This window comes from Erinaceus europaeus, chromosome 18 (genome assembly GCF_950295315.1).
Source record: "Erinaceus europaeus chromosome 18, mEriEur2.1, whole genome shotgun sequence".
NCBI classification, from domain to species: Eukaryota; Metazoa; Chordata; class Mammalia; order Eulipotyphla; family Erinaceidae; genus Erinaceus; species Erinaceus europaeus.
In genome coordinates, this window is record NC_080179.1 from 17,967,835 (window position 1) to 17,995,188 (window position 27,354).

Genomic DNA, 27,354 nt, shown 5'->3' on the forward strand with positions numbered 1-27,354 from the left:
TGTCATTATCTACCAGCATGCTTCTGTAAGCAAGTTATCAATTTTTCAGACGCAGGCATAGATCCACTATGGGAAATATTTATCCAAGGCCTGCTAATGCCGGACACCGGGCTGGACACTTGAACTTGAAATGCAAATGTGGCCCATCTTGAGGACACATGTGCTTTCTCTGACTAGGTGGGACTTGTGACCACAGAAATCTAACAATGGGCCAATTAGTAAACACTGACTTAAGACACAAAGAAAAAAATACCCTTACAATTGGCATGAAAAATTAAAAAAGCAAGAACACCAAGCCTCTAAAGGTTATCTTACTTTTTGACATTGGTGAAATACTCAAACTCACCATTCCATCTTGTATCTCACTTTCTGAGAAACCGCAAAATGATTCATCATCAGAGTCAGCATGAAAAATACTGGCCAGTTCGTTAGTGACATCTGGCCTTGGTTTCTGTACAAATCCACAATGGTCTAATACATCTTGCACCTCACTTTCTGAAAAGCCGCAGAAAGATTCATTATCAGAGTCCTCATAAAAAACATTTGCCAGTTCTTCACTGATATCTGACCTGAATTTAGGTTTCTGTAAAATAAATAAATAAATAAATAAATGTCGTTGTGCATTTTTTTTTCTGTTTCAAGAACCAATTTTCCATAAACCGTGCAGACAGCAAATCACATTTACAAGTGCACTACAAGAGAATAGCTTTTGTTACAAAGAAAAATGGTTCAGAGGTTTACAAATGATTTCTGAGTTGTCACGGCAAATCACCAGGCATGTTAGGTTAGGAGACATTTCAAAAGGCTAGAATAAGTAGCTAATCTACCTCCAACAATTACTACCTAGAACCACAGCAAAAAGTGAAATGAAATTACAAGCGCACAGTGTATCTTCATAGCGACTGTATAGAAATGTAGCGGAAAGCAAGCAGTTTTAATCATGCACAAAGCATTTAGGGCACTTTGAGCACCGCAAACTCAATTCTGTTTATTCCCAGGCAGCACTTACTGTGTTTGCAAAATTATCAGAAGCAAAGCTGTCACAACTGTCATCAGAGGATGACGAGGTTTCCATGGAAATCAACTTCACATATCTGAATTTCTTGAAGTTCTTTACTCTGAGATCTTTTTGCTGCAAATGGAAATGGCAGTGCTATTAAGTAAGATGGTTACTGCAGTATCTAACTGAAGCTTTTATTTCTGAGGCTCAGTAGCTTCAAACAGCTGAGGGGTGCCTTCCTCCCCTTCTTCCTTCCTACTAGGACTGCTCAGTGCCAGTTCATGAAACTGAACCTGGGACCTGAGTCTCAGGTATGAAAGTGTGTTGCATAACTGCTGTAGTATCTCCCCAATGCTCCCTCACCCCAAGTCCATTTCTTAACTACTATTGATATGTAGAAAATAAGGATTTTAAATTCTTAAAACAAGGTTAAATCATATAAAATGCTCTTTGCAAAAAAAAAAAAAAAAAAAAAAAGTCATGACATCAATTTATTCAGACTTCTTTAACTTTGCCCTTCCTACTTAGCCATTTTAAGAATCCCAAGTCTTAGCATTATACTGAGTTTAATGCTATACTCCTAAAATCCAGCGCCTACTCTTAAAAATTAAACTCTGGGCAGAGGAGGGTGGATAGCATAATGGTTATGCAAACAGACTCTTATGCCTGAGGCTCCAAAGTCCTAGGTTCAATCCCCTACACCACCATAAGCCAGAGCTGAACAATGCTCTGATTAAAAAAAAAAAAAATTAAACTCTACTTCTAGAAGGAAATGTCAAAATTACAAAACAGTTTTTCTCCCCCTTAGTGTCAGAATCAAGCTAATGAGGTCTTTTTTGTGCAAGTTTGGGGCTATGTACTGTGATGCTAATTTCCCTAGTCACAAAACTGGGCAGGAACTTTACTTCAAGATGGCAAAGTTAAGGTCTCATTTGATCCAGGAGTACAGTGATTTCAGCACAAGTCCTGACAAATCAAATATACCAACCCAGTGAGTAAAAGGCACCAGAAGCCCAGTTAAAGGTCAAAACAGCAACTCCAAACACAGGTAGAACACCTGACTCCTTCAAAACAGTTTGGCCTGCTGGTAAGCTCCTTCTGCAGTTTCCTTGCTAAACTCAAGCCTTGGATTTTTTAGATGTCCTTTCATAAGGCACAAATTATTTATTGATATTCAAGTGTTTCTCTCACTCATAAATATTGAACAGCCTACACCACTTACCAGCAAATGCATTTGGCCCCTACTGTGTGTATTAAAAAAAAAAAAAAAAAAAGCAGTAGTTTCAGCCATTTAAAAATGCAGAACGAGGAAGTCCGGAGGTAGCGCAGCGGGTTAAGCGCACGTGGAGCAAAGTGCAAGAACTGGCAGGAGCTCCTGGTTCGAATCCCCGGCTCCCCTTTTACAGGGCTGCAAGTGTCTCTCTCTCCCCCCTCTGTCTTCCCCTCCAACAATGACAACAACAATAATAACTACTACAACAATAAAAAAGGGTAACAAAAGAGAAAATAAATAATAATAATAAATCTTTTAAAAAATACAGAGTAAGACTTATATTTTTAATTTTAAGTATAACCAAAGAATAGAATAACTGACTCCCACTGCTGAATCACCAGTTCTGCAACAGGTGCTACAAAACCACGCCAAGATGGGACATGTCAGGCGAACAGAACATTCTACACCTCAGTCTGCATTTCACTTCAGAATTATTTCCATCGTGATCTTTCTAACCACCCTGTGCTCCCAAGTAAGCTCCATTCAATTCTAGAATTTGTCTCCGCCCTTAGGAAGAAATTCAAGGGAAGGGAGTGAAACAGATCGCCCAATGTCACAGCCTGTAGGGAAAACCATGAAACGGTAAAACAGGAGCTATCAGCATCCAATCATTGATAACACTTGCAGAGGCCCAAAACAGCCTGGAGGAAAGCAGTCTACTAGAAGTCGTCAGGATACTGCAGTCTCGGTTTAACAAGCCAGCACATGCTAACCATTTGTTACTGGATAAGCACAGGTTTGGAGGAAAAGACAAGGGGAGGGGGAGGGTCAGCCAGGGAAACAGCTGACTTGAATAGTGTGCTCTTCTTTTTTTTTTTTTTTTTTTTTTTGCATGCACACCACCTAGGTTTGAGCCTGGCCCCCATAGCATTGGAGACTTAAGTGCTATGGTCTCTTTCACTCCTCTCTACCTCTATCGAACAGACATTTTAAAACATATTTTTATTGATTGATATTGGATAGAGACAGGGAGAAACTGAAAGGGGAGAGGGAGATATAGAGGGAGAGAAACAAAGAGACATCTGCAGCACAGCTGCACCACTCCTGAAGCTTGCAGGGGGGGACCACGAGCTTGAACCTGGGTCCTTGCACACTCTGGTGTGAATGCTTAACCAGGTGTGCCACCCTTAAAAATCTGGTTAAGATTTTTAAAGCAAATATTTACGGATGAGATGAACTTTTCCGGCAGGCAAGAGATAAGCCATTTAGTGCTTTTTTCTGTGCCAGGCATTCGATATGCCTCCATGTTATATTTATTTCCTTGCAGCAAAGGGGTCATCCTACTCCTACTTAACAAAGGAAAGAACTGAGGCTCAGAGAAGTGAAATGAATTAAACAAATCAAAAGAGGGCTCCAGTCAGAACCCAGGAACTTCAGAGTGCAGCTACATGGGACTGTATTTTTTTCCTTTAAGTCCAGACCCTTATCTGCCAGGGAGAAGCGACTCTGAAACCACGCCCCCCAACACCCCTCCCCAGAGAAGCCCGGCCTCCCCAGAGGGCCCTTGGCCCCAGATATTTACTTTAAATCTCTCCTCCTTTCCACCCATCCCCCACTCTTCTAGCCTCGCCCCGGGCAAACCCTTCATTCCAGTTCCCATTAGAATAAAAAGTTATGGGGGAAAAAAATAAACAACAAGTTAAGTTCCATTTAGGGCTTCATCCAGCAGCAGTGAGTCACTTTGGGGCTGGGAAATGAACAAATGGTCAGCTAGCAAATAGCTGGGACCATCAAATCCATCAACTGCACTTGCTGCCCGCTAAGAACTAAAGCCTCCCTTCCCGCCACCCACTGTGAGCAACGTTAAGTTCTAAGGAGACCCCTCTGCAATGCCTTTAACTTCAGCCGACCGACCCCAGTGGTACTGGCATGACTAGAGCACTAGTGGAGCCAAGTGCACCTTATGGACCTCGGGGCGCTCGCCAGCACTGCAGGGATGAGCCACCCACCCGCCCCTGGGGTGCTCGCTCGGGTGAGGAAAGAGCCCTGGCCAAAGCTCCTCGGACCCGGCTCAGGCGGTGGACACAATGGGGAGCCACCGCCGCTGTCCTGGCCGCAGAGCACGTGCAGCGCCCCCAGCCCACGTGGCCGCACTCCTAAGCACCCTGCAAATGTATCAAGCCTCCCAACTGCCCCGCCAGCGCCGCCAGGGTCCCCTATGCATAAAATCTGGGACTTGCTTAAATGGGCGCCGCCCAGGAGGGCCACCAGTTGATAAGCCGAACTCCTTTGGTGGAGTTGGAGGGAGTCAGCCAGCACCCAGCACCCAGCACCCACCGAGCCCGCCCCTTGGGCGCACCCGCCCAGCCCTCACCGGCACGCGGCGGGCGTCCATGGCAGCTGAGGGCGCCCGGGTCAGTGCTTGGAGCAAGGAGAGCAGAGCAGCAGCCGCAGGCCCACAGCTCGCAGAGGTTGCGGCGCTGCGGGTGCGGGGTGGCCGACGGGCGGGGTACACACCCCGGCCCCCAAGGGGCGGAGCTCGGGCTGCCTTTCCCGCGTTGGGGCGTAGGTCCTGCAAGCTGTAGTGATGTTCAGAGGGGAACAAGACTCGTTCATCCCGAGAGGAAAAAAAATACAGTGCCCCAGGTATCCTCAGCTCAAGGGCTTGCCTTAGTGTTTTGTAAAACTGACTTTGGAAACGTGGCGCTTGCGGCTGCCCGGGACCATCCTCTTTATGTTGCTGAGCCGTCCTGAGAGAGTGGCGCGAAAATGGTTCATGTTGCCCCAGGGTTAGCCAACAGATTTGCATGAATTGTGTGGCTGGGAGAGGAAGCCTGGAGATGCTGGGGGCTGGGGGCTGGGGGCTGGGGGGCCGAGGCGAAGGCGAGTGGAAATGAGAACTTGCTGGACTCCAGCTATCCGCTCTTTATTTACACTGTGGTTTTTCTTGTGGTTTACAGTATTAAAAGCATTTATGTAGCATCAACTCCACCCTTTACTAGTAAATCCTTAGCTCCAAGATAGAGCACCTCTATTCCTATATCCACACCATTATCTCCAGTAATAAAATGGGTTTAATCCTGGTCTTTCTTTCCGGTGAGCACGGGAAACAAAGTATTTCACCCAAGATTTATGGGTTTTGAGTTAGGATGTCTTTGTTAGTTAAACCTTATCTAGGAGATAATAAAGAATTTTAAAAAATCTGAGAAGGATGGAAGTTAAAGACTATTACTATGACTTGTCAATTTTTTATCTCTCCCCCCACGAATAACAAATCAGAATGAACATGAAAAGATCTCATAGTCCTTTATATCAAACCTGTCACTACGACTAAAGGTGGTTGGAGCTTTAGTTCTGTGTAGAGAACAGGAAAAAATAGTACATTTAGAAGAAAAAGTAAAATGGGTTGTTCTAAAAGGGCATAATTATAAATCATACACTGAAGTCCTTGAGAGGAAACACATTTTCAACCACTTCCAAACTTCTCTCAAAAAAGTTTCCTTGCAGGAAGAGACCATGCACAAAACAGTACTGCCGTGCTCTCTGGTTGTACTGGAGGCAAAAACTGAGCAGATATTGTTGCAGGGGGCTAGCATGTTGGAAGAGCTTTACTTAAGCATGCCTGCCTAGTCACTGTGCCCATGCCTGACACAGAAATAATTCACTGTCTCCAAATTAAGTACCAGAGCCTGCTGTTCCATGTAGTGAGGTCCTAAAGGAATTTTCAACAAATATTTGCTGAGTAACTACACAAACGATAAAGAAACTCCTATTATTCTTGGGAACACGATCTTTTGGCACTGAAAAGGGGGACTGTGTGCTTGTGAAATGCACCAAACAGGGGAAGATTAAGTCATTTTGCCTGAGAGTTCTTGATTCTCCTGGGGGCACTCGGAAAGGCTTTGGTTTACTTACTTGCTGGGAAATTGTGATTTTTATTTTTAAGGATTTATTTGGGGGGGGCCAGGTGGTGGCACACCTGGTTAAGCACACGTTACAGTGTGCAAGGACCCAGGTTTGAGCCACTGGTCCCCACCAATAGGGCGAAAGCTTCACAAGTGGTGAAGCAATGCTGCAGGTGTCTGTCTCCCTCCCTCTCCGTCACCCCCTTTCCTCTCAGTTTGGCTCTGGCTGCCTCTATCAAATAAATAAAGATAATTTTTTTTTAATTCTAAAAAAAAATATTTGTTTTTTTTTTTTACTATTTATTATACTTATTACAAAAGAGACAGAGAGAGAGAGAGAGAGAGAGAGAAGCCAGAGTACCACTCACTCCAGCAAATGCATCAGGAATCAAACCTAGAACTTCAAGCATGAATGTTCCAGGCTCTACAGATTAAGCCACCTATCCAGCAGCCTTATGACTTATTTACTTTCATGAGACCAGAGCACAGCTCAATTCTATCTTATTGTGGTGCCAGTTTCTTGAAAGTTTAGTGCACTTAACACTGCTATATCTCCCTGGGCCAGTTTACTTTTGTTTAAAATAAAAATCTTTAATCATGTGCTTCGCCATCAAATAAAGTTTTCAAAGTAGATATCTTGGAGAATGCACATAAAGTAGGATGGAGAAGCTTCCCTCTGTCAAGGATCATTTGGAAATAGATATAACATAATTTCCAACCTACACAAAATCAATCAGCTCGGATGGGGGAAGACAGCATAATAGTTATGTAAAGAGGCTCTCATGCCTGAGGCTCCAAAGTACCAGGTTCAATCCCTACACTACCATAAGCCAGAGCTGGGCAGTGTCTGGTTTAAAAAAATAATAATAATAATAAACTTAACAATTAGCAGTTAAGGCCAACAAAATAGCTCACTTGGGTAGTGCACTGCTTTGCAATGTGCATGACCCAAGCTCAAACATGGCTTTCCACTGCATTGACAGAAGCTTCAGTGCTATGACCTCTACTTCTCTGTCCCTCTCTAAACAAAACAAGACACAACACTTACTGTTGCTATGAAAAAAAGGTCCCATTGCCTTACCGGGATTAGACCAAATGACTCAAGGGCTTATCCGTTCCCCAGTCCTGGTGTAAAACTTGTTGTACTGCAACCCAGGAGGTGGCACAGTGGATAAAGTGCTAGCCTCTTGAGCATGAGGTTTGGTTTGGTTCCCAGTGTTGCTTCTGTCAGAGATGCTCTGGTTCTTGTCCTCCCCCTCTCTCCCCTCCCCACTCCATCCCCCACTCTCTCTTCTTCTTCCCCTGTTATGAAATCAAATCAAATCAAACAAGTTGTGGAATTGATGCTCATTGATTCATTCAGTCAAGGATTGCCAAATGGCTGTGTCATCAGCACTATTCTCAATATACTTGGTACACATAAGCTCAGAAGTTTATGTCCCAGGAGAGAAATGGAGATAAACCAAAATTTTTTAAAAATCTAGTGAACTTCTGAAAAGAAAAATAAAGCCAGGGCTGGGTGGCGGCTCGTCTGCTACAGTGCACACATGTTACAGTGCACAAGACCCTAGGTTCAAGCCCCCAGTCCCCACCTGCAGGGGGGATGCTTTGCAAGTGGTGAAACAGGGCTGCAGATGTCTCTCTGTCTCCCTCCCTATCCCCCCCATCCTTCTCAATATCTGGCTATCTCTATCCAATATATAAATAAATAAAAAGATCATTTAAAAGTTTTTTTAAATAATTTTTTTAAAAAAGAAAAATCAAGTCAGATAAAGGGATAAGAGATCAAAGCGGTATTAATTTAGACAAGAGAAGCAGGAAAGACTCTAATTAGGAACCTGAAGAAAGGAAGGAAAGAAGGAAGTCCTGGGAAGAGAAGAAAAGCAGTGGACAAAGCAGCCCAGTGTCCTGAAGTGGAGAGAGCTAGGGAGCTGCTGGAGGCGAGTATATGGAGACGTCCTGGCCATATCTGAAACATTTTCTAATTTAAAAGAATTACTTTTTAAACGTCTATTACATACATCTCTCTATATATATGCACTTCTTTTACAAATTCAAAAAAATGAGAATGCAATTTTGTCTTACAAGCTTAGTTATTACATAAAAGTTAGAATCTAGAAGTCGGGTGGTAGCGCAATGGGTTAAGCACAGGTGGCGCAAAGCACAAGGACCGGCATAAGGATCCCAGTTGGAGCCTCCAGCTCCCCACCAGCAGGGGAGTCGCTTCACAGGCGGTGAAGCAGGTCTGCAGGTGTCTGTCTTTCTCTCCCCCTCTCCCCTGCAACTCCCCTGCAGTTGGTGCAGCGGGTTAAGTGCAGGTGGTTGCAAAGCGCTAGGACCGGCCTAAGGATGCCGGTTCAAGCCCCCCCGGCTCCCCGCCTGCAGGGGAGTCGCTTCCCAAGCAGTGATGGTCTACAAGTGTCTACCTTTCTCTCCCCCTCTCAGTCTTCCCCATCTCTCTCCATTTCTCTCTGTCCTATGCAACGATGACATCAACAACAACAACAATAATAACTACAACACTAAAACAAGGGCAACAAAACAGAATAAATAAATTTTTTTTTTAAAGTTTCACTATACTGTGTTAATCATGTAATGGTAAAGTGGCTCATTTTGAATGGAAGATAAAATGAATAGCATGTATGAACCAAAAAGCAGAGAGTGGAAGAAAGAAAAAAAGAAAGAAGAAAGGTAGGTTCATTAGTTTGCTCTACTGGAAAATATCTTTTCTGCCCTTACAGGATGCCCAATCAGGCTACTAAAGTCAACAAACCAATGGCTTTTGCCTTGTGAAACTCTGTGGCAATAAGCAAAGACTGGAGCATATCCCTATCACGAGCATATCCCTATTACGAGTTATTAGAAGCAGTAACAGGAGATAATGTCCTGCTATACCCTCATGTCTATAGGGGTACTTTTAGGATAAGAGATTTAAATAATCTTTCCAACAACAGATGGGTCTGACTAGCTGAGTAAAATCAAGAGACTGCTTTGAAATTAAAAGCGGTGTTTCTTGTTTATCAATTAACTAAGTCTCCTTTGTCAATTAACTAAGTCTATTTGAAACCAACCTCTTGTCGTTAAGTGAGAGTGTTATAAATTAACTAGATGTCTTCTTTTTGGAAGGACAATTATGTATTCTTCTGTGCAAATAACCTACCTACATGAACTGTGAGTAGTTTAGTCATTCAGAGAAATCAGAAATCCCCAGACCTGACTCTGAATAGCATCTCTAATAGAGATGTTTTAATTACAAACTCTTTAGTAATAAAGTGTCCCTCTCTCTTTTGCATTAAGCGTTAAAACAGTGGTCAACACATGGAAATACAGATAACAGTAATGACACTTCATAAGCACGGTCTAGATGCTCGCAGTCAATACCACTAATTAGAATGGCTGTAATTGGAATTTTTCATCTACAAAATATTCTAGAAGACTGGGTCTCAAGTTAAAGACTTTTGCATTCACATGGGGTAGATAGCATAATGGTTATGCAAAGAGATTCTCATGCCTGAGGCTCCTAAGTCCCCAGTTCGATCCCCAGCACCACCATTACCCAGAGCTGAGCAGTGTTCTAGTTAAAAAAAAAAAAAAGTTTTGCATTCCATAAGTTATTTTGTTGTGTATTGTTGTTTATTGCCCTGTAGCTTTTTTTTTAATAAAAAAATAAAAAAGAATTTCCTTTATTGGGGGACTAATGTTTTACATTTGACAGTAAATACAATAGTTTGTACATGCATAACATTTCTCAGTTTTCCACATAACAATACAACTTCCACTAGGTCCTCTGTCATCCTTTTCCAGGACCTGTACTCTCCCCCGCGCCCACCCCAGAGTCTGTTACTTTGGTGCAGTGCCCTGTAGCTTTTATCCACTTTGCACAACGAATGTCACTTCCTATTATTAACTGTGAAACTTGACCCTGAGGTTTTGGACACTTTGCACTAGCACCAGTCAAACTTCAACTCAAGATGATTGGCTTTAGGACAAAGAATGTAACTAGTGAGCAGTATCATTTTTAAGTACATTTGCAAAGCAAAGCTAAAAGCACAATAGATGCCCTGCTCTTACTCCCCCCACATGCTTCCTCCTCTCAAACTGTGTAACCTGAAGCTTAGCAGCTCAGTAAACCAGAGACTTTCAGTCTTAGATCATGCACACCTGAAGACAAAGGACTGGAAGTTTTTGCTGTATTAGTGCATACAGACAAGTTGCATTCAGTCAGGGCAGAAATCTTGATTTTAAACAACCCCTTAATTATATAGATTTACGCCCAGCTTTCAGGACGCACAAAGACAAGAAATCAACAAGCCCTAGTTACCCCTCCATTGTCAGAAGCCACTCTGTGGTCTGTGGGAGGGCCTGACCATTAACCACCCTGATTCAGATCCTACCTCTCCAACCCATATTGCTATGTTTGCTTTGGATCTTATGTCAACACTGCTGTTAAGTAGGTCTGTTTACTGGTATCTGATAGCTGATTAGAGGAGGAAAAAATAGAGACACATGAATGCAAATCTGGTTATTTTTTCAAGAGGCAATTTTTGTCTTTTCATGGACGACCTTTGTCCATTATGAGATTCTCAACTGTAAGTGTTAAGGCAATTCATCAAACAATGGATGAGACAAAGCCAAACTTTAATTACAGAGTTAGCCAGTTCCAACAATGTGGAAGCTGGGTAACTGTAACCTAACTCACAACTTCTCTTGTTTTCTGTCCATAACTTATTTATTTTTTAATTTCTTCCACATTAGATAGGTAGAGAGAGGGACAGGGGGAGAGAGAATGAAGCACCACTCTGGTACATGAGACACCTGGGACCTCAGGCATGAGTCCTGGGCTATCTCCATAGTCCCATTTTATTTTACTTATTTATATATCTTAATGTGTATTTGAAATGGGCCAGAAGATGACACAGTTGCTAGAGCTATGGACTTAAAAGCATGAAGTTTTCAGTTTGAACCAATCCTGGGCATCACATATGCCAGAGTACTGCTCTGATTCTCCCTCATGTTATTAAAATAAGCTTGTACATGGCAAGATTTTTGTTTGTTTTTACTTGAGATTTACTTTTAGTTGATCACCTCCCCTCTGGCAACTATCTGATATATAGTTCTAGATCTCTCGCATCAGTATACTCGCTGTGTCAGAAAGTATCTGCTATGTGGCCGGCACTTCTTAGTGTACATTAATATAGGGCAGAAAACAGGAGACGGGGTGTTTTCTTGGGCTAAGGCTCAAGTAAACTGAGCTCATTGCTATACTTTTAGAAAAGGATTTAAATGTTGCTGTTCAATTAGTATGTACTTATACACTCAATACTTTCACACTTATTAAATATTTTAATAAGTACTTAAATACTGAGTACTTAATTAGTAATGCAGCAGTGTTGGTGGTGGTTAAAGTACCACTTATTCCAAAAATTGTAGAACAGCAAGAAGGGATAAGTAGCAGAACAATGGAGGAGGTAGACATTGGTAGTACACTGTGAGGTGAGAAACCTTTAATACTGCCCCGGGTGGTGTGATCTTTAAAGAGCAATCTAAGAAAAGGAATGTGAGCTTATGACTAGAAAATGATATTTGAATCATTAGTTGAAGGCAGCTTTGCAACCATCGAACGGAATGTTATGTGCTTGTCAGTTTTAGTAATAATAGCTTAAATGTTCTGATGTCAGAGATGTACTAATACCAACCCTGTGAGGTAGACATGGGCCATTATCTTCATTTGCTAGACAAGACACTGAAAAGTCTACATAGGAGATTAGTCCATGAAGCAGGTAGTAAATAGCCCATTATTTCAACTCAAGACAGAACTCAGCCTCTTTACCATTAAACCAGACAGCATCTGAATACACAGGCTCAGTTGACACCACATGATAATGCTACCTTGCTCCAGTCAGTGCATATTGAGCATTTAACACACGTGTCACGGATCCATAATATATACATTTGCTGGGGGAGGTTCCTGCTTTACAGTGCAGTCATCATGAGTACGATTTCAGTACGCACGATACCCCCAGAGTTCTCTTCTGCCCTCCCCAGAGTTCCTTCTTTTGGTGTAATACACCGTGCCCAGCCCATGGTTCACTTTGTGATCTCCCTCCCTACCCCTGTTTATTAAGACCTGCTTACAAATGAGATCATTTAGGATTCATCTATCTCTTTTTGCTTATCTCACATTAATAGGATGTCTTCGAGTTCCATCCAAGATGAAGTAAAGGAGATGACTCTACCATTTTTAACAGCTACATAGTATTCCAGTGTGTGTGTGTGTGTGTGTGTGTGTGTGTGTGTGTGTGTTTTGCCTCCAGGGTTATTGCCAGGGCTCGGTGCCTGCACCATGAATCCACTGCTCCTAGAGACCATTTTTCCCCTTTTGTTGCCCTTGTTGTGATTATTATTGTCATTCTTGTTGTTGCTGTCATTGGATAGGACAGAGAGAAATCGAGAGAGGAGGGGATACAGAGAGGGGGAGAGAAAGGTAGACACCTGCAGACCTGCTTAACCGCCTGTGAAGTAACCCCCCTACAGGTGGGGAGTATGGATCGACCTGTCAACGCCCATGTTCATTGGGGAAGCAATTACAGAAGCCAGACCTTCCACCTTCTGCATCCTACAATGACCCTGGGTCCATACTCCCAGAGGGTTAAAGAATAGGAAAGCTATCAGGGGAGGGGATGGGAGAGTTCTGGTAGTGGGAACTGTGTGGAGTTGTACCCCTCTTATCCTATGGTTTTGTCAGTGTTTCCTTTTTATAAATAAAAAATTTTTTTAAATAAAGGAATGCAGCTACCTGTGGGACAATGGAAATGATTCTGACACATGAGGAATTGAAAGCTCAAGAAGGAGAGCAGAAAACAGAGGGAGCTCGTGTAAAGTAGCTGCGTTCCCCCAAATTTATTGATTTGAGAAGCTTAGTGAACCCCAAGCATGATAAATAATTATTTTAAAAATATGTGATTTTTAAAAAATATTTATTTCCTTTTGTTGCCCTTGTTTTTTTTTTGTTTTTGTTGTTTTTTATTGTTGTAGTTATTATTCTTATTGTTATTGATGTCGTTGTTGTTGGATAGGACAGAGAGAAATGGAGTGAGGAAGGGAAGACAGAGAGGGGGAGAGAAAGACAGACAGACACCTGCAGACCTGCTTCACCGCTCGTGAAGCGACTCCCCTGCAGTTGGGGAGCCAAGGGCTCGAACCCGGATCCTTAAAGCCGGTCCTTGTGCTTTGCATCACCTGCGCTTAACCCGCTGCCCTACTGCCCGACTTCCAACATATGTGATTTCTTTAGTAAATTTTATGAGAACAAAAACAAACAAACAAAAAGAACGTTAAAGCAACAGGGGGAAAAAAATCATATGCAGGAGAATACAATGAAACAGCTACTGATTTCTCTGAAAACTATTTGTTAAGTATTCCAAATGTGTGTCTCAGTCTAGTTTAACTTTAGCATATTATCAGGCAGGAAAGCTAGTAAGACTATGATGCCTCAGCTCCATTCCTCAAAATGGATCAGAGCAGCAGCTACTCCACAGTAGAGTGGCTAAAACTTAGTTACATAAGAAAGTTAAGGTGTGCCTTTGTTTTATAAATAAGTATTATCACAAGGTTGTCATACCAACCCTTGAAAAGCCAATGTAGAAGGGACTGGAAGCAGAGAGTTTGGGAAAAGAAGAACTGCCTAAATTGGATTATCATCCTGACAGCCCCTTTCTCTAATCTCTAGTCAATTCTGTCTCCCTGGGGGCTTATTTTCTTTATATTCTTCAGATATCAAAAGTGTTACTTTTCAGGTGACATTGACCTGATACAGGACTAGAGTCAGATGAGTTAAAAGAAAAATTTTATGACTCTCCTCAGGATCAAGATCAATGTGGGCGGGGGAGAGAAAAAAAAAGAAAGGTAACAATAGATATTTCTGAAATTGAAGAAGATTCAGAGACACTCAAACAAATGAAGTTATAGAGGTATTTTAAAGCTACCTTCACAATGGTTGGAAATAGAAAGCAAATATCAAGTAAAAAACATAAATCAGAAGTGGAATTGAACATGCTATACTGCTTCTTAGGGGAAAAAAATGTAACAATCTAGAAAGATAAAAAACATCTCAACGGACCGAAGGTAGAAGAACGAACGTCTTAGAACTCTCTACAACCTTTACATTAAAGTTATACAACCTGATCCTAACAATGGCACCACTGGAATGAAGGTCTCACGCCTTCGAATTCTACAATCTGTATTTCCCAGCCTTCTCATCCTCACTCTAGACTGCTGTTCACTACTGTCTCATGGTCAGAGAAGTATGTCACTGAACGGTATTTTCCTAATTTAAGTCTTCATCTCACATTTTTAAAATCTAGTATAAAGCCTAAAAATCATAATCACATAATCATAAAAATAGTACAATTAGCCTTTAATAAAATGTGACATGATTATTCATTTTAATTAGGTATTTGATTTCAAAGTCTGTAACCTATTTTCTTTTGTACATAGTGTCTTGTGGTCCATACACTATGCTATCATCAATCTGCGATTTCTTCCAGATATAATTAGGAAGCTTTTTTAAAGGATTAAAAGAGAACTTCTGCTGTTGATATGGGAAAGAGTATAAGAAATAAATGGGTGGAGAAACTTAGCCAGTTGCCAGGTCCCTGAGATGTATCTCAGGGTAGAAAGTAACCACAGCCAGTCGTCATACAATTGATCAGAAGAGGTCAGGTGGGAACACACACATGATATCCCCAGCTAGGACAGTGTCAAGTGTGGGTCCTGCCCACCCCAAACTTCAAGGAGTATTCATCTGTAAAACCTCATAATATTATTTAGACAAAACTAAAGGTGGTTATCTATTACATAGACAAAGTTAGAATACATTTATTTTCTTTTTTTATAAAATGATTTTATTTTAATTTTTTATTATCTTTATTTATTTATTTATTTGGATAGAGACAGCCAGAAATTGAAAGGGAAGGGGGGAATAGAGAAAGGAGAAAGACAAAGAGACACCTGCAGCCTTGCTTCACCACTCCCAAAGCTTTCCCCCCTACAGGTGGGAACCAGGTGCTTGAACCCAGGTCCTTGTGAATTGTAATGTGTGCTCCACCAGGAGTGCCACCACCCACCCACCCCCGACTACATTTCTAAGGGTGAAAACATCAGGACAAGGGTGCTTACAACAATCATTATTCAAATGTCATAATGTCAGGTACATTCTTTTGATACCTTAAGATACTGAGTTTATTCCAGTTACCCCACACACAAATCCCAGACCCATAGGGCAGCAGCCAAACATTCAGATTTATGGGTGATTGCTGTGGCAATCCAACCCCTCTGCTGTCTGTGAGCAGGAATCTCTGAAATATCTAGAGTTCACCTTAGAGCAGAATTTTAAAAATATATTTATGTATTTATTCCATTTTGTTGCCCTTGTTTTTATTGTTGTATTTATTATTGTTGTTGTTATTGATGTCATCGTTGTTAGATAGGACAGAAAAAAATGGAGAGACATGGGGAAGGCAGAGCAGGAGAGAAAGATAGACACCAGCAGACCTGCTTCACTGCCTGTGAATCGACCCCCTGCAGGTGGGGAGGGGGCCAAGTGGTGTTACACCTGGTAAAGTGAAACAGAACAGTGTGCAAGAACCTATGCTCAAGCCCCTAGTCCTCACCTGCAGGGGGAAAGCTTCATGAGGGATGAAACAGGGCCGCAGGTGTCTTTCTGTTTCATTCTTTCTCTATCTCCCTCCCTCTCTCAACTTCTCTGTCTCTATCCAATAATAAGTAAATAACTAGAAAAAAGAAAGGAAGGAAGCAAAGAAGGAAAATCTGATGTGGCCAGGGATGTAGCTCATGGCAGAGCACGTATCTTGAATGTGTGAGACCATGAGCTTGATTCCATGTATTACATAAGCTAAAACAAAAATAAACAAAGTAACAAGCCTGATTAAATTTGAAGGGAGAAACAGAAATTGAGTTTGTGAATGTGCAAGGACCTGTGTTTAAGCTCCTGGTCCCCATCTTCAGGAGGAAAGCTTCACGAGTAGTCAAGTAGTACTACAGGTGTTTCTCTCTCTCTCCTTCTCTGTTTCCTCTGTCCCTCTTGATTACTCTGTCCTTATCCAACAACAACCAAATACTAAAAAAAATAATAATAAAGGTGTTGCTAATTGAAACAGAATTATAATTCTGTAGAATTAGATGGATCAGGAAACACAACCCAACAATATGCTGTCTACAGGAAACCCACCTAACTCAACAAGACAAACACAGACTCAAAGTGAAAGGATGGAAAACTATCATACAAGCCAATGGCCCATAAAAAGGGTCAGGAACAGCTATTCTCATATCTGACACAATAGACTTTAAAATAAATAAAATTAAAAAGAAAGGGATGGACACTACTTAGTGCTCAGGTCCAAAAAGGATGACAGAGGACCTAATGGGGGTTGTATTGTTATGTGGAAAACTGAGAAATGTTATGCATGTACAAACTATTGTATTTACTGTCACATATAAAACATTAATCTCCCAATAAAGAAATTTTTTTAAAAGGCAGGGACATTAATTAATTTCCTGGTGCAGGAAATCATCAAAAAATAGATTATAGGTATTGTCATGTCTTAAAAAAAACACACATTAGGTAATAAAAAGCTGGGTTTGAAAAACACCAATAAGCAATTTCACTAATCATTTAATTGATTTATAAAATATTTCATCCAGCCACAAAACTGTTCATTCAGCAGAGTAGTATAGTGGAATACACGTCCTTTTCACAGGCATATGGACTATTTATTAAGATCCACCTTTTTCTAGGCTGTGAAATAAATCTCATTAAATTGCAATAGTTCATAATATATCCCTGGCCACAAGAGAATTAAATTAGAAACCAGTATTACAGCATCTAGAAAAGCCTCCAATTACATTGTACATGTCAAAAGAATTCAAGAGCACTGGGGTCATGCCCTGTGTTAGGGCACCGTAGTTACATGTCTGGGCTTCCAAAAGGTCTCAGGTTTAATTCCAAGCACCAGAATTGCCAGATAGGAGCTGTGTTTTGGTCTTGCCCCCTCTCATAAAAACAATTTGTCAAAAATCCAAAAAAAAAAAAAAAATCACAACAGAAAAAATAAAACATTTTGAAATGAAATGAATGATTATTTTTACTTGATGGTTAAATTTTGTTTTACAGAAAAGACTAGAGCACTGTTCTGGATATGAAAACTTGGGCCTCAAGTATGTAAATCCTGCACTATTATTTGCTGAGTCATTTCTCTGGCCATTGGATGATAATAAAAGTACATTTACTAGAAAAGGCAGAGTTACTAGTATATGTGGCATGTGGGATTGAACCTGGGACAGCAGACATGCAAATACTGCACTCTACCCACTAAGAACTTCTCCTTCACCCTAATACTCTTCAAGACTCCTCTCTGAATTTTTTTATTATTATTATTTATATTGAAAAGATTTGTTTGAGAGAGGAGAGCAGAGAGAAAACCAGAGAACCACACTGGCCTATGCAATGCTGGAGGACCGTACTTGGGGCCTCATTTTATCCACAGTGCTATCTACCAGGCTTTATTTGATTTTACAAGATCTACTTGAGTGAGAGAATCAAAATATCACTCTAGTACATACAATATCCAGAACTCAAATTCAGGACCTCATGCTTGAGAGGTCCTTACCTATTGCCATGTCTCTCAGAATCTTGCATTTTCACAGAATCTTAAATTATTCATCTGTGATCTGTGCCACCCACTGCTCCCAACACATAAATAAAACACTTGCACACACACATATACCCCACCTGAAATATAAGCTCTAGATGAGTTAGGTGTCTGTCTTATTCATGACTCTCAACTTAGTACCACGCATGGCTAATGCAGTGGAGTAGGAGCAGTGCTGTGTCTGTCTCTTCTTTGCCCTCTCAATTTCTGTCTCTATTCATTGATAAATAAATAAAATTATTTTTTTAAAAAAAAGATGAGGAAACCAGAATGCCAGTTTGACCAGTAGTTTCCTGGTTGAAGTACTTACATCATCCCTGTTCTAATCATATTTTTATAAATCCACTTCTCTTTACATTAAGGGCTACTCTTGTCATTTTCATTTCCTATAAAAAGTAGGAATCAGACCACACATTCTGGGAAGAATGTATGTCTCTACAACTGACCTTTGAAGACTCTTTTCAAGGCAGAGGTAGATAACATAATGAATATACAAAGAGACTCTCATGCCTGAGGCTCCAAAGTCACAAATTCAATCCCCGGCACCACAAGCCAGGTGACCAGTGTTCTGGTAATAATAATAAAAATAATAATAACCACCTCTCTGAGAAAAAACTGATGGGTAAAAACACAAAAGAGACAAAAGGTGTGTAGGGGACTCCAGATTATCTTCTAATCTCTGATTTACTTCCAACAACCTGTCTATCCAGCTTCTTTTCACCCAGCAAGTGTTTCAAAAAAGTACACAACTCTCTTCACAATTCCTAATCACTCCCTGACAGGTATAGAATAAAAATTCAAGAATTCCAGTCCAGCCCCGTTACTTACTGGTTGTCTTTGTCCTGTCCAGTGACTTGGCCAGTTCCATTACTACTTCAAACTTCACCACCACCACTCTACCACTTAAATGATTTTTTTTTTCCCTCTCCCCACGATTGGTTATAGAAAGAATCACATTTCCTTAGGAAACCTTATATTGGGCGGGGGTAGATAGCATAATAGTTATGCAAAGAGATTCTCATGTCTGAGACTCTGAGGTCCCAATTTAGTAGCTACCACCATAAGCCAGAGCTGAGAGCAGTGCTCTGGTGTTTCTGTGTCTGTCTCTCTCTGCATCTCTCTCAAAAATAAATAAATAAATAAATATCTCAAAAAAACTTAAAAAAAAGGAAAGAGAAAACCTTATATTTCAATGACTGATGTATTCGTTTATGACACATACAGCAATGAGAAGAAAGTAGATAACCAGAGCATTTTTCTCTAACTGATGGCTTGCAGGTCAGATTCTGCTGGTCACACCTCCTGGGTTGCCATAGAGACCTCTTTCCCAGCAACCTTACTGATTCCCATTCAAGGTTCATGTCTGCCCACCCTAAAAATGTGGTGATCACATCCAACAATGTACTTTTTCTCTCCTTGGTTCCTCCACACCTCATACCATTTTGGGCCAAGTCTTTAAAAAGCCTTCACGGAGAAAGTCGGGCTGTAGCGCAGCGGGTTAAGCGCAGGTGGCGCAAAGGTAAGGATGCTGGTTCGAGGCCCCGGCTCCCCACCTGTGGGGGAGTCGCTTCACAAAAGGTGAAGCAGGTCTGCAGGTGTCTTTCTCTCCCCCTCTCTGTCTTCCCCCTCCTCTCTCCATTTCTCTCTATCCTATCCAATGATAACTAAAACAACAAAGGCAACAAAAGGGAATAAATACTTTTTTTTAAAAAAGGTGGGGTTAAAGCATAATGGTTATGCAAAGAGACTTTCATGCCTGAGGCTCTTAAGTCCCAGGTTCAATCCCCCACAATGCCATAAAGCAGAGCTGAGCAGTGCTCTAGTTTAAAAAAAAAAAAAGAGGTCTCTGCAGGGGGCTGGGCGGGTGGCACAGAGGTTAAGCCCACGTGGCGCAAAGCCCAAGTACTGGTGCAAGGTTTCCAGTTAGAGGCTCTGGCTCCCCACCTGCAGGAGGGTCGCTTCACAAGCGGTGAAGCAGGTCTGCAGGTGTCTTTCTCTCCCTCTCTCTCTCTTCCCCTCTACTCGATTTCTCTCAGTCCTATCCAACAACAACGACATCAATAACAACAATGATAAAGAGCAAGGACAACAAAACGGGGGAAATGGCCTCCAGGAGAGGTGGATTCTTAGTGCAGGCACCGAGCCCAGCAATAACCCTGGAGGCAAAAAAAAAAAAAAAAAGTATCTGGCTCTTTAAAAAGACTGATGATTCCAGAGGTAAGGTGAAAGTTTAAAGTGTGAGTCTCTCCTTCCAGCTTGGCTCCTGTAGAACTTGCAAAGCCAGTCTTTGGTCTGCTCCCCTGCATACCAGGACCCATCACAAGGGCTTCTTCTACTCTCTCCCATTATTTCTTACATTGAGCCATAGGCTAATTCCTTTTTTTTCAGAAAGTAAGCCAGAACTATCAGCAGGAGATAAACAAATGAAATTCTTTCGTCTTAAGTGCTTTATTTGTATTTTTGAGAATTTTCATCCTGGATAATACCTGCCATAAAGAGCTTTTTCATTACAAAGGGAGGTCCTGCAGGGTGAGGGTAGGAGGGATTTTGCCCTCTTTTGAGACTTCTCCTGTTGTCACTAAGAATCTCTGTTCTAGAGAGCAGAGATTCTGTATACATGATTCCTAGCTTAAGTATAAAGGAGATTCACTTTGGAGCACACTCTGATGGGCAGTGATTGCCTGGAGCACAAAGAATGAGGAAGATTCAGGGGAAATAGGTAACAGTAGCCACCCCACCACAGCCTAATAGAAACAAATTCATTGTTACAATAGTGAGTGGACATTTTCTCCGGGCGCCATCAACCTGTCTCAGAAATATCTAGGTTTCTTGTGTAGCCAAAGCAGTTCTCAATCTTCACCGTGGGAACTAGCTCCTCTATAACCCGAGTGATGATAATCCAGTGCCCCTCTCATCACAGCAGCCTGGTCAATTCCTGGGTCCGCAGATGCCACCCTCTAGCTCCCCACACACCATCCACCGAGAATGAGATGGTATGTGAATTATTTTGCTTCAGGGTTTTCAATTCATCCATTCATTTATTACGACGCCTTTTGAAATTCCTACCACTTCTAGCTTCCAAGATTCCAGCACTACCAGCCCATCGTCCTCATGCAAATGATCCATCCAACAACTTACTCTCAGTCTCCATCAGTCTGATTCTAATGATCTTCAAGCCCTTCTTATGCCTCCCAAGAGATCCACTCACACAACCATCAAGTCTGCTTTCATTACTCCAGAGGGCAGTTTCCTGTCCCTAAAGCTGATGTCTCTCACTCACTAATTTCTAAAAGGTCTGCTTTGTGTCTTATCAAAACCTGCCTCATGCTGGAGAGGCTGTGGGGGTCGAAGGAACCCTCCTGCACTGCTGGTGGGAATGTCAATTGGTCCAGCCTCTGTGGAGAACAGTCTGGAGAACTCCCAGAAGGCTAGAAATGGACCAACCCTATGACCCCGCAATTCCTCTCCTGGGGATATATCCTAAGGAACCCAACACACCCATCCAAAAAGATCTGTGTACATATATGTTCTTGGCAGCACAATTTGTAATAGCCAAAACCTGGAAGCAACCCAGGTGTTCAACAACAGATGAGTGGATAAGCAAGTTGTGGTATATATACACAATGGAATACTACTCAGCTATTAAAAATGGTGACTTCACCGAATTCAGCCGATCTTGGATGGAACTTGAAAAAGTCATGTTAAGTGAAATAAATCAGGAACACAAGGATGAATATGGGATGATCTTACTCTCAGGCAGAAGTTGAAAAACAAGATCAGAAGAGAAAACACAAGTAGAACCTGAACTGGAGTTGGTGTAATGCACCAAAGTAAAAGACTCTGGAGTGGGGTGGGGGAAAAGTACAGGTCCAAAAAGGATGACAGAGGACCTAGTGGGGGTTGTATTGTTATGTGGAAAACTGAGAAATGTTATGCATGTACAAACTATTGTATTTACTATTGAATGTAAAACATTAATTCCCCAGTAAAGAAATTAAAAAAAAAAAAAAAAAACCTGCCTTCCCAAGTCAACAAGACAGCTCACCTAAGAAGGCATGTCTCTTTGCCTCAGGGGCAACCTAGGTTCAAATCTGAGATACCATCACACTGTAGAAGCTACAGATTTTGTGTCTCTCCCTGTCTCTGTCTCTTAAAAAAAAAAAAAAGTCAGTATAGAGCAGAGAAGCCCCAGCAATGGCTGAAAAAAAAACTTTTTTTTTCCCCAAACCTGACTTCTTTCCATCCACTTTCTTTCCATGCCCTCTGATGCCCCTTGATCAACTTTCTGCTTCCATTTCTTGATCTTGTAATCTTCTCCTTCTCTCACACCACTAGCCTCGGCTTGGTTCACCTCGCATTCTGTCCGCTCCCTACCTCTGGCTGCTGCTGAGCAGATGAGAAAAGATTACAACAATGAAAGCAAGTATCATTCTGCCTTGTTTAATTAAGCTAGATTCTCAATACTGATAGTTAGCCAGAGGGTCTCCAATCAGGTCCTTCAATAAGCCCCACCAGGACATGCCCAAACCACTCAGCCTTTCGTCACAAGGCTCACTCTTACCTTCTCTTTCTGGCTGAAGATACCTCCTACTTTAGTCAGCAGAAAGATGCATTTTCTCTACTTGGTTCCACCTAACAAATACCTCCGCAGTTTGCCCTATTCTTGATTTTTTTCCTCCTGGTCAAAACTGTTTTTAGGCCTCAGCAGTTTTGATAAGAGTTCTCCAAGGGTGCTTCTGACCCAAAGCTTAGCCAAGGTCCTGGGACTAGTTAAAATGCTAATTACTCTTGGGCTCCGCCCCGGATCTGCTAAATGCTTCACTCTGGGAGGCCCGCAGACTGTCTGTAACTCTCCTTCCAGACTACTCAGAGGAAACAAAAGTCTGAGGACCTCTGGGTACTTGCCTGTTCTTAACACTTACCTCCACACTCTCTTTCTTCTAATTTTAATTTTTATTTCTTTATTTTTTAATTTTTACCAGAGCACTACTCAGCTCTGGTTTATGGTGGTGCGGAGCATTAAACCTGAGACTTTGGAGCTTCAGGAATGACAGTCTCTTTGCATAACCACTATGCTATCTACCCCCTCTTTTAATTTATAACTGGAAAAAAAAGTGAGTCCAAGATCTCTGATGAGAAAACTGTTAACAGTGGTCTGGGATGTGGCACAGTGAATAAAGCATTGGACTCTCAAGCAAGAAGTCTTGAGTTCAGTTTCCCCATAGCACAATAACAGTGATGTCTGGTTCTTTCTCTCTCTTCCTTTCTCATTAATAAATAAATTAAATCTTAAAAAAAAAAAACTATTAAAAAGAATGTCATAGTGGCAGCAACTAAAATTATGCTTATCAAATTTGTAATCATACAAGAAAATAATTAAACTATGATATTACTTAGACATTTTTCTTCTTTTTAAAGTTGTTTGTTTGTTTGTTTATATTAATGAGAAAAATACAGAGAGAAAGAGAGACCAGAGCATTGTAAACTCTGGCTTATGGTGATGCTGGTCATTGAAACTGAGAGCTCAGAATCTCAGGTATTGATTTTTTTTTTTTTTGTATAACCATTATGCTGTCTCCCCAGTATCTTTTAAAAAAGAAAAAAACAGTACTGCACGACTCTGGCTTACTGTTTCAGGATTAAACATGAGAACTTGGAGCCTCAGGCATAAAAGTCTTTTTGCATAACCATTATACTGCCTCCCTGATTCTAAATAGAAATTTTGAAAGGAAACAGAAAACGATATCTAAAGACTGCCTTAAGGGGGCTGGGTGGTAGCACAGCGGGTTAAGGTGGCGCAAAGCGCAAGGACTGGCACAAGGATCTGGGTTCAGGCCCCCAGATCCCCACCTGCAGGGGAGTCGCTTCACAGGCGGTGAAGCAGGTCTGCAGGTGTCTATCTTTCTTTTCTTCTGTCTTCCCCTCCTCTCTCCATTTCTCTCTGTCCTACCCAACACCAACACCAACAATAATAATAACAATGCTAAACAACAAGGGCAACCAAAAAAAGGTAAAAATAAGGCCTCGAGGAGCAGTGGATTCATAGTGCAGGCACTGAGTCCCAGAAATAACCCTGGAGGCAAGAAAGAAAGAAAGAAAGAAAGAAAGAAAGAAAGAAAGAAAGAAAGAAAGAAAGAGAGGAAGAGAATGGCTTAAAATGTTGGTTTTTGGGGAGTTGGGCTGTAGCGCAGCGGGTTAAGCGCAGGTGGCGCAAAGCACAAGGACCGGCATAAGGATCCCAGTTCGAACCCCGGCTCCCCACCTGCAGGGGAGTCACTTCACAGGCGGAGAAGCAGGTCTGCAGGTGTCTATCTTTCTCTCCTCCTCTCTGTCTTCCCCTCCCCTCTCCATTTCTCTCTGTCCTATCCAACAACGACAAAAACAATAATAACTACAACAATTAAAAAAAAGGGCAACAAAAGGGAATAAATAAATAAAATAAATATTTAAAAAAATGTTGGTTTTTCACTTCAGCAAATAACTATGCTTCCTTCCCAACTCATACTTAAACCACAGGAACAAGAGTTTGGTGCCTTTATTTGTTTGGTCATTTGTTTCTTTGTTTTTAACAGAAAACCACAAGATCAGAAAGACTGGCAACAAAAGTTGTGAACGTGTGTAATTACTTTTAGCATCTATTAACAAGAAAGAGAGACCCAGATCATCATCATTCTGGCACATGCAATGCATAGGGGTCAAAGTCAGTGCCTCAAGCATGCAAGTCTGTCACCCCATATGCAACCACCTCCCAAGCTGCAAAATAAACTGGAAAAGAGAGAATGGAATGGGGAACGTACCTGAGCAAATGCATTGCTTAACCAAACCAGTAGTGAGGAGCACCAAGGGATAGATTGATGCATGATAGAAAAAGCCCCAGCGGGGTTGAAATGCAGAGGAAGAGAGACTCAGGTATCTGAGAGGCAAGGGAGGTTTGTTGGAGGAAAGCTGGGAGTCAGTTGGCCACAGACAAGGTAGTCAGACTGGGACCAGCTGACAAGAGTCTGGGCTGGTACCGTATCCCACAGACCAACAGGCTTTATTCACAGTGAAGAAGGAAAGCTGGGTGGATGGTGCAGCGGGAAGGTTGGGTGGTTGGGCTGTGCAATGAGTAGTGTTGTTTTTGTGGCTCAGTTATACTGTATTTTCTTTAGAACTATAGTGCTATAAGGGTCAATTTTTCAATGTCAGGAGAAGGAACAGTCACTTCCTCATTCTGAAATCTCTCAATGTATAAAGTAGAATTCAAAACAAACAAAAAACAAAAAAAACTGATGAATCAGAAGCATTAAGCACCTTTCTGAATCAGGGGCCTATAAACAAGAGGAATAGTAGAAAATCAGTGGGGAGGGGAAAAAAAAAAACAACTTACAACACAGCCAAGATGAAGTTGATCAAGACTTCATACCATGTCTGATTGCAGTGTTAGTCTCTCCCCAATGTGAATTTTTTAATTGTAATTATTTATTTATTTATTTATTTATTTATTGAATGGAGACAGAGAAATTGAGAGGGGAGAGGGTCATAGAGAGGGAGATAGAGAGCCAACCAAGGGCTTGAACCTGGGTCTTTTCACACTGTAATGGAAACGCTTAACCACGTGTGTCACCACCAGATGCCCCCCCCCCAAGTGAAATTTAAAGTAACCAATCAGGAGCTCTCTGTAGGCACCAGTAATGTGATTTACATTACAAATCCTCAAGGAAATCAACTTTGTCTGAAGTGACTGTTCTTTTCTTGTTCTAATGACTTTGTCACACCCTCTATCTGACTAAACAGAAAGAGAAACTTCTATTTTAAATAAAATATTTTAAAGATTAAAGTATGGGGGTCGGGCGGTAGCGCAGCAGGCTAAGCGCACATGGCACTGGCCTAAGAATCCTGGCTCCCCATTTGCAGGGGGAGCCGCTTCACAGGCAGTGAAGCAGGTCTGCAGGTGTCTGTCTTTCCCTCCCCCTCTGTCTTCCCCTCCTCTCTCCATTTCTCTCTGTCCTATCCAACAACGAGGACAGCAATAATAACAACAACAATAAAGGGGGGCAACAAAAGGGAAAATAAATAAATAAATTCTACAAAAAAGAAAAGATTAAATTCTTAGAGCAACTGGGTTTGTAGCTCAGTGGTGTAGCACGTGGTTTATTACACTATAATCTTACAAATTTGTAACTCTCTATTAATCACAAACTAATACATAAATAAAGAAAACCCCAGGATCTTATACAGGCAAGCCATGTGCTCCACCACTGAGCTACAAACCCAGTTGCTTAGATTACATTTTGTAGCATATTTCTACTTGCTAGAAACTTTCCAACTCAGGAATTGTTGAATACAGCCAGGTATACCTTTAAAATTAATTAGATTGCAGCTCAGGAGGTGGGACAATGGATAAAGTATTGAAATAGCATGTGTGAGGTACCAAGTTCGATCCCTGATGTCAGATGTGCCACAGTGATGTTCTCATTCCCTCTCTCTCATCTTTAATTGAAATTAAATTGAGTTAACTTGGCATTCTTCTCCCTTTCCCTCCCCCTCCCCCTCTCCCTCCCCTCTCCTCCTTCTTCTATTGAATTACTATAAAGAGCAGTTGGCTCCCCAACCCTCTTCCCACAGTGGAGTCACAAATGGTTCCTCCTCTGAGACTAGAAATTTGTCATGAGAAGATATCTGAAGTGAAGGACCCGACACCTGAAACCAGGTGATTAATGATAGTTTATATGTGGAAGACAGTGCCCCCAGTTTCTGCCCTTATATGGCTCCCAACCCTCTGGTCATGAGGCATGAATTCGGCATCTCAGTGTCAATCTAAGAGTTCAGTAGGCAATTAGAAAGGCAAAGCAGGAGTCAGGCAGTAGCACAGCAGGTTAAGCGCACGTGGCACAAAGCGCAAGAACCGGCAGTGTAAGAATCCCAGTTAGAGGCCCCGGCTCCCCACCTGTAGGGGGGTCGCTTCACAGGTGGTGAGGCAGGTCTGAAGGTATCTATCTTTCTTTTCCCCTCTTCTCTCCATTTCTCTCTGTCCTATCCAAGAACGCTGACATCAATAACAACAATAATAACTACAACAATAAAACAAGGGCAGCAAAAGGGAATAAATAAATAAATATTAAAAAAAAAAAAAAGTATGGCAAAGCACACTTATTTGGGATCAGAGCATGCAATTCATAGCACGCAGATTCTTGTATAAAATCTAAAACAGGGACAGGGTGTGGCACACCTGGTTGAGCGCACATTGCAGTACACAAGAACCCAGGTTTAAGCCCGCAGGGGGAAGGCTTTATGAGTGGTGAAGCAGGGCTGCAGGTGCCTCTCTGTCTCTATTTTCCCCCTACCCTCTTGATTCTGGCCGTCTCTATCCAATAAGTTAAGAAAATAATAATTAAAAAAAATACAAAAATAAAATCTGCAACGGGGGCAGGAGGTGATGCGCCTGGTTAAGCGCGCTCACCACAATATGCAGGGCCAGGGGGAGTCGCACGTGTCACTGTCTTTTCTCCCTCTTTTTAAAAATTA

The 27,354-nt window shown here is 41.7% G+C and overlaps 1 protein-coding gene across 4 annotated transcripts in view; it reads right to left on the reverse strand.

The window, feature by feature from the left end:
• The window catches only part of CDCA7 (cell division cycle associated 7), a 33,871-nt gene extending 11,317 nt beyond the window's left edge, over positions 1-22,554 (reverse strand). For 2 of the 4 annotated variants that reach the window (XM_060177702.1, XM_007527212.3), the window contains exons 1-3: positions 4,588-4,742; positions 1,010-1,132; positions 347-583 (exon numbers count right to left, since the gene is read on the reverse strand). In XM_060177702.1, the coding sequence (XP_060033685.1) occupies positions 347-583; positions 1,010-1,132; positions 4,588-4,608 (381 nt within the window). In that variant the 5' untranslated portion in view covers positions 4,609-4,742. Of the gene's footprint in view, positions 1-346; positions 584-1,009; positions 1,133-4,587; positions 4,743-22,408 lie in introns of those variants that run through there. The other 2 variants (XM_060177703.1, XM_007527213.3) reach the window with 2 other exon arrangements.
• Between the last annotated feature and the right edge of the window lie 4,800 nt (positions 22,555-27,354).